The 8,182-nt window shown below is 37.3% G+C and overlaps 1 protein-coding gene across 1 annotated transcript in view; it reads left to right on the top strand.

Moving 5' to 3' along the window:
* Nucleotides 1–3,406: 3,406 nt before the first annotated feature.
* The window catches only part of ACVR2A (activin A receptor type 2A), a gene marked incomplete at both ends in the record, with an annotated part of 29,467 nt that continues 24,691 nt past the window's right edge, over nt 3,407–8,182 (top strand). Inside the window, 3 exons of the mRNA XM_029087142.1 lie at nt 3,407–3,614; nt 5,906–6,015; nt 7,915–8,069. Coding sequence (XP_028942975.1) covers nt 3,407–3,614; nt 5,906–6,015; nt 7,915–8,069 — 473 coding nt within the window. The remainder of the gene's footprint in view (nt 3,615–5,905; nt 6,016–7,914; nt 8,070–8,182) is intronic.

Raw genomic sequence — 8,182 nt, 5'->3', positions numbered from 1 at the left:
TAGTGATACAGCAGCACACTGACTGCAATATGATAACGGCGTATATTAAATATGATCTGCCTTAACACGCTGAAACTAAACCCTATTATGTACTTGAATATTCTTTGCTTTTTTCAATGCGTTGTCCTCTCAGAAGCCTTCAGGCTTTAAGTTCAGTCCATAGGATACTGCTGGTGCTTTGCTGGTGGGCTTCTTTCAACAGCAGCATTTCGCTTTTTGAAATTCAGTAACAGATTTCCCCGGGCACCTGACAATTTCATATGAAAACAATTTGTCAGCACTCAAAAGGAATATAGTAGTTTCATTATAGACATGCTATACCTAAACTGGGACCCAAATAAATTTGCTTTTGTTGTAAATGCCAGCTGCCCTTCTCCTCTGAAGAGTTTGATTCCTGTGGAGGGGGTGGCAGAGCTGGTTACAAGCAGATGCTTCCTTTGTACAACGGGCTCAGGGCTGCCTTCTTTGTGTGCTTCCCCTTCTCTTCTTCCCTTGCTTCCACTATGTACCTGCTTTTCTGCTTCAAATCCAAGATTGTTGTGGTGTGTCCATACATCAATTTGATCTGGCCAGACCTATTGCAAACGTCTGCTCAACCCCTGGAGAAGGTGTTAGGGTTAAATGCTCCAGTCAGATCCAAAGTCATTAAACCAGCAGTGTGATTATTGGCCAGTTGGATAGATTGAACTGATTCAGAGCATTAAAGGGTAAGAAAACCTGACTGTGCAGAAGACATGTATAAGCAGAATATTTGTGCAAAGTTAATTTTACTGTAGTTTCTGAATTTTACCAAATTCAGCTTGTCTATGGTCCTTCAAAGCCAGGCTTGGCAGCAGCAGAACAGGAATGGCACGTATGAGAGAAATCCAGGACTTCTGCTTTATTGCACTGACAGAACCAAATTGTTCAATCTGTTGCCTCATCTGTTTCTTGCCATAGCTGGGAGTTGTAAAGGTCAGGCCATCACAGCACAAAGAATATAATAGTTAACATGCTGCATCTCGCAGTGTTACCAGCTGGCTAGTGCATTCCTCCCATTGAACAGCCAGGCTCTTTCCCAAAAAAAAAAACCCCAAAAAATATCCTACATAAGCAGCATCCTCAGCCTATTTTGGGAATGCGTCAAAGTCAGAAGTTTCTGAAGGTGGTAAGTGGGATGCTCAGTGTGGTCAGCGCTGCCTTTGACTCTCCATGTCCCACTGCTGTACTTGTATTTTCAGTTTGAAATAATTCTCATCGCGCTGAGAGGTGCAATTTTTTTGATCCTGCTATAATTGGGTCTGTTTGCTGAGAAAAATTACCTTACTGTCAGTTTTGTGTGTGAGTGTGTGTGAGGAGGTGTTAGAAGCCTCAACCAGTGTACCAGTCACCCTGACCCCCACCTCTTAATGCTCTGGGTGACAAAGATTTCATCCCACAATAGAAACCAGGTTTGTAGCTGCTCTAGCTTGTTCTACCCTCATGTAGGAGAATGAGAAGTCTGGGAATGGCTACAAGGTGATAGCTAGTGTATGAAAATTACTGTGAATATATGTGAAAAAAGGAGGTAGTGAGTGATACAAATAAATATGTATGAAGCTGGCTGCTATGGAAGACCTTTTCTGTTTAAATCTGATCTCCAGCATGATGTCTAATGTACCTGTCTCTCTTGAAAATATCAGATGGGTGCACAGGCAAAGTAAATGTAGTTTGTCATCCTCCTTGACCCTTCCTCAAGCAAGTCCTCTTGACTCTCCAGCCCTTCAATCTTCCTCTCTGTTTTTCCATGTTTTTAATACATGTTAAATAATGAAACTTACATGAAGATAAATGACACACTCTTGGCAATATTTGACAGGATAAAAACAGAAGTAAAAGCTAGTTAGTCCTCCCTTCTAGTATTTTTGTTAACGGTTTTGCATCCTAACAACCCTTTACTTTTGCAGAAACCAGATTGGTGCTTTATATCCAATTAAAACTATGAAGTTAGCTGCACTTGGGTCATAGAATCACCTGGTTGGAAAAGACCTCTGAGATCATTGAGTCCAACTGTACCTGTCCACTACTAAACCAGATCTCTGAGCACCTCATCTACCTGGCTTTTAAATCCCTCGAAGGATGGTGACCCCACCACCTCCCTGGGCAGCCAGTTCCAGTGCCCGAGAACCCTTTCAGGACAGAAATTTTTCCTGACATCCAATCTGAATCTCCTCTGGTGCAACTTGAGGCCATTTCCTCTTCTTCTATCACTAATTACCTGAGAGAAAAGACACACACCCACCTCGCTACACCCTCCTTTCAGGTGGTTGTAGACAGTGAGAAGGTCTCCTCCCCTCAGCCTCCTCTTCTCTAGACTAACCAACCCCATGTGCCTCAGTCTGTTGCTAGTTGCTGGGTTTTGCTGTAGGTTGTCAGTAGGCATCGATGAATCAATTACACTTGTAATTTAAAAACACAAAATTAAATTAAGTTCATAAACTTTCATTTTAAGAATACTGGGATAACCAATAAAAAAACCATTGCGTGCTGGGTTAGCTCGTTAGCCAGTCTGTTCTGGTTCACCAGCAAGTTTAATAGAGACCATGTTAGTGCTTTGGCCTCCAAGCACCACTTGTTTTTGTGTTTTTTTTCCCCTGAAGCCTGCACATCAGCCATTGTGGTTGATCCCATGTGCCCCTGGGCCTTCAGAGAGCAGAAGCACTTGGCTGTTGAGTTCTGACAAAGACCTGACATCTTCTGTGTTGCAGCTGATTACCTGGGTGGAACCACACCAGTGCTGTGCTTGGAGATGAGGGACCATGGCCTCACACCCATTGACCTTCATTCCAGTTGCTCACTTGGCAAACCAGACTGGCGTGAAAGATCCTATTTTAGCACAACGTGTTTTATACTTCAGTGCGGTGTGTGTTAAGAAGCTACATCACAGATAAAAGCCGGGGGGAAAGATGTTGATGGTTTAAACCTGAATTTATTTAGTTGGGTTTAGGTTTCTAACATGTACAAACTGCTTTTTTGGCACGTGTAACAACAGAAGAGACAAAAAATGCCTTTTGGTAAATTCTACTAGCTAAAACTTCTTGTTTGGCTAATATTCTAACTAAAATTTACTGTTCAGTATCTTAAATTTTCTCCGCTGTTGCTATTCAGGGAGGAGTATTGCACAAACTTGTTCTTTATTTCTTTAACTCTTGATAAGTTATCCAAGTCACTGTTTGACTTAACAGAGGATCTTTGTTTTATGTTTCAACACTTGGAATGCTTATGAACTTTAAATATTTTCATTCCTTATTAAGAAAAAGGAGAGGAGAGGGTATATTGAAGCAAGTGGCGTATGATATTTTAGTCCACCCTGGTTTTGACTGTTTGTATGTCTCACCCTTCAGAATGTTTGTTGTTTAATTGTGATTTCCTTTTCCTTCCCTCAAAGGTGCCATACTTGGCAGGTCGGAAACACAAGAGTGTATCTACTACAACGCTAATTGGGAAAAAGATAAAACGAACCGCAGCGGCATCGAACCTTGTTACGGTGATAAAGATAAGAGGCGACACTGTTTTGCTACGTGGAAGAATATTTCTGGATCTATTGAAATTGTGAAGCAAGGTTGCTGGCTAGATGACATCAATTGTTATGACAGGTAAGTAAGTTTTTTCCTAGAAATTTAAAATTTATTTGTCATTTTAAACTATTTTGTTTGTCCAGAATTTATACAACCTCCTCTTTGCAAACAGTACTGGAGACAAATGAAAACACAGTGAACTGTGTGTAGTTACCTTGTTTTTTAAATGCACATATGTCTTTTTTTTTTCCTTACTTAGGTGTATTTAGAGATCCAACTTCATCTAAGTACTTTGTCTTGTTTGTAGAATAGCATGTTTTACCTTCTCTTATTTAATTACTGTATCTTTAAAAAAATATTACTTTTTAGGCCATTAATAATAGATTTTCTAATGACTTGTTACTGCCAGACAGTGCAAATACAGTTATTGAAACCAGAATGAAAAATTCTATAATTTACTTTCCCCAAGTCTTTGGAGTAGAAAAGTCAGCACGTTGCATCTGCTTTTTACTTAACTGTGGAAATATTTTGCTGATTTATTAAAAAGCTGCCACCTCAGTGGCAGCTCTATGAGGCATCAAATGTTCTAAAATTCCAGTCTTTTTTTTTTTTTAATAACAGATGGTCCAGCAAGTACCCATGAGCAGAAACAGCAGGACTTGGGGTTTTGTTAGATACTGGCTGAATAGAGGTCATGACTCTTCTAAGAAATAGTATTATATTTCTTTGATCTACTGTACTAAGTTTTATTTGACCCAAACAGTTATTGAGAATTAAGAAAATAAATGCATAATAGATCTTCATTGAAATGTATTTAGAAATTATTTTTAGCAGTAGTTTAGAAATTTTTCTTTTTGTGTTTCTAAAATATCGAAAGAGTAGGAGAAATCATGATAGTAATTTCTACCAAATAAAGTTTCCCCACGCACCAGGATGTTTTCTCCTTTAATGACAGTTTAAAGCTAAATGAACAGTAGTTCTGATTTATCTATTTCTCAGAGTAGTAGCAAAGCATCTGCAAGCTGCTTGCACTGCGTGATTAAAATTTGGCTATGCTGGGAGGCGAAGGATGATTTTAAAGAAATCTTATTTGTTGCTGCTTGTATCTAATAACTCAAAGTCACTCAGGATGGGAAAAATACTTTGTTTTGGGGTTTTTTTTAAATATATAATCCATTTTTAGTTGTAGCTTTGCAGAAGAAGTGGGGGTATTTACACTTTCTGATCTAAGTTCATTTCTGCTGAATGTTAAACGAGGAGGATGGAAATAGAATTTTTCAATTTGGAAATAGAAAGTTAGGTTCTGTAGCATTGTTACTCGGCTCCTTCCACATGTATCTTTGAACAGTCTAAAAAAAAAATGGGTACTAAATTCTCCCTTGAGCAAAGAAAAGAAATTGGAAGAAGAAAAAGAATGCAGGAAGGATGTTAAGGCAAACTGAGTCAAAGTTTATCTGGCTCTAAGACCTCATTAACTATAAGTTGTCATAAGAATGCACGGAGCCGTGTTTGTCTAAAATAGACATTAAACAAAATCTTATCTCTGGGAGTGAAGAGCAGTTTACTAAACAGGGAGTCACACTGTGATGAACTCCAAACAACAGCAGATTAAGAACATCAAAGAAGAATTTTTTTTTTAATAGAAGTTACAGCACAGTGTAATTTTAATAGCTGGTTCTGTAAAATAACCTAATTTTTGAAGATGAACCCAAAACACTTTTGACAATCTTCAGCTGAAATTTAAAATCCTCAACTATTTCTGCAGGATTCTCAAATCCTTCTCTTTCTGCTGTCATCTCCTGCATGACTCCTGTTTTTCTTTCCTGACTTGTATAGTTTCAGCTTATTTGTTCATAGAACTCCTTTCCTCCAGTTAATTCGTTGAGTGAAACAAGCCCTGGCCCTGAGCATAATGTAGGCAGGGGAAATTGTAGGAATTTTATCTTTTCTAAAACCAAAATACAATTTTAAAATTCTCTTTCCCACTTATCTCCAACCCATGCAGCCCTGTACTGCGAGTTTATTGTTAAACACCAACTGCTTGATAATTTGTTTGTCCTCCTTAAATCATGAACGGTTCTTCAGTAGTTTTGTCAGCTTTTGAAATGCATCCTCTCGGTGGTTTTCTTTAACTTTGTCTTAAAAATAGCAAAAATACACTGTTTCAGTTTTAATATTAATGATATTTCATTGCAATATAAAAATATGAAAACATGTTTAATTTGTTTCTTCAAAATTAACTCTTATTTGGGTAGTATGTTATCCTGGATAATGAAGTTCACTTTAAATTTTAAATATGAGCATATGTTTTGTCTTGAACAAAAAAACCCAACTCAACTTAAGATTAATAAGCTTTTTATCTTTTATAGGAACGATTGTATAGAGAAGAAGGACAGCCCTGAAGTGTTTTTCTGTTGTTGTGAAGGCAACATGTGTAATGAACGCTTTTTCTATTTTCCAGAAATGGAAGTCACACAACGTAAGTTAGTCTTACCACATTTATGAAGGAACTGTTTAGCAGAGTTTAGAAATACTTTAATATTTAATATAAATTTAGAAATATTTTATATGTTAAGGAGATAAGATTTTTCAAAGCGTTGTGGTCACTTTTTCCTGCCGGAAGGTTTTTGATTCCCAGATGATAGAGTGCTGTGTGCATTCACATACAGAGCCCAGAAAATTGCCAGTTCATGTCTTCAGTTCTGAAAGGTCTCTATACTGAAATTAATTTAAATTGATAAAAGGTACTTCAGCTCTTTTCTAAGGGTGAGAAGGAAGGATGATCTGAAATAATTGACTGTTTTAAGATACAGAAGTTACTGTCAAATCTTACCTTAATTATATAGTTAAGCTTCTATAAGTGTCTATAAATCATTGGGCTAAAAGCCAGATCATCCTTGTACACATGTTCAAGGCCATGAACGCTCCTTTTCTTGAAACAATGTTCTCATTATTTCTTTAAACTAATCAGACCTTTGAGTTTCTCTGTAAATTGACACGATAACCTTTAAAAAGGGGGAAAGAATTTCCTCCTAGGTTACAAAGACTATCGGATAGCCAGGCTTAACAAATAATTGTTTTAAAAAACTATAACCAAAAAAAATTATTTGATTATTCCTGCATATCTTCTTCCAATCAAGAATCTAATGTTTGTTGGAAAACTGAATTTTGTTAATAACTGAACTGAAAACAGCAAGTGTTTTGTGTACCAAATAGCCAGAGGAAGTTGTTTCTGAAATTAAATAACATTTTATATGAAATTAAAATAGCCTTTGTTGACCCAAGAGATATTCTTGTCATTTTTGTTAGTGATACTGCTAAGGCAATAATTGTTCTTCTTCACTCTCATGAAATCTCTTTTGCCCGGGGGTCTGTGGCTGCCCCCTGTGCCAGCTGCCTCAAAAGCAGGGCTTCTCTGGAGCCTTTCTGGTGGTCCTATGGACATGTCTTCAACTAGAGAGCTTTTACTTTCAGCAAATCAACAGTGCCTGGAAATGTTGGCAGGTTATTTCTGGCCTGTTCTACTTATTAATGACATCTAATTGTACACATTCCAAAGACTAAACCTCTGCATCGATTGTTTTTTCATTCATTAGGTGATGGCATGCTTGCAATCTTTTTAAAATACAACCACCTCTTACAAGCTGTAGATAGGTGGAGCTTAGCAGCAGAAAAAAGCAAAGTGTGCTGATGTGTAAATCTGGGCATCTCAGTTATTTCTGCTCTTTCCAAAATGCTGCCTCTTTCAATATGTGTCTGTTTATTCAAAAATCCTTAATCCATAAGAAAAATAAAAATATGCAATTCCTGAAATACAAAAAAGTAGTGTGGGGGAAAAAAAAGTAGAGGATTCTTAATTGGATTACAGAACAGATTTTAGGCTGCAGTGGGAATGGTACACAAACATACTTTCAGTTTTGAGCGTGAGTAATCATATTGATTCAGACAGAAGTGTTCATATTCTTCAGATTTATTATGAACCTTCATAAACTGCTGAAAATTGAACAGCAAAGATCTGAAGTGGAGAAGCAGCATCCTCACTTCTAAGAAAGCAGTCAGATGCATTTAACAAACCTTTTCTCTTTTTATTTGTTTCTACATGTGAATTTAGGGAAAACAAACCTTGACAGTCTCGGCAGCCTCCTGAACATATTCAGTTTCTTAAAAATGTATTTAGCTGTTTTTTTCATTCTCCTAAAAAAATTTCCAGGTATCTTAAGACAGTTAGAGTACGTTATTTAATCAAGTATTGTTAGTCTGGTTTGCTGATCACAAGAATTTTTAGGAAAATCTTTTTTTGCTAGACATTGCAAAAACTGGATGATTTTTGTTTCTTAAAAGCCTATGTTTGTTTGTTTGTTTTGTTTTTTTCCTTCAGCAACTTCTAATCCTGTTACACCTAAGCCACCTCTGTTCAACACCCTGCTGTACTCATTGGTGCCTATAATGGGAATTGCAGTGATAGTGCTCTTTTCATTTTGGATGTACAGACATCACAAGCTAGCTTATCCTCCAGTACTCGTTCCAACTCAAGTAAGTCACTGCATTATGATTTTGGGGAATTCTTTTTTAATGATAAAATCATTTGGAGAGGAGAGGAGAGGAGAGGAGAGGAGAGGAGAGGAGAGGGGGAGGCGGTGTGGTGA

This window comes from Antrostomus carolinensis, unplaced genomic scaffold (genome assembly GCF_000700745.2).
Source record: "Antrostomus carolinensis isolate BGI_N321 unplaced genomic scaffold, ASM70074v2 scaffold11390, whole genome shotgun sequence".
NCBI lineage: Eukaryota > Metazoa > Chordata > Aves > Caprimulgiformes > Caprimulgidae > Antrostomus > Antrostomus carolinensis.
This window is presented reverse-complemented; position numbering and strand designations above follow the sequence as displayed.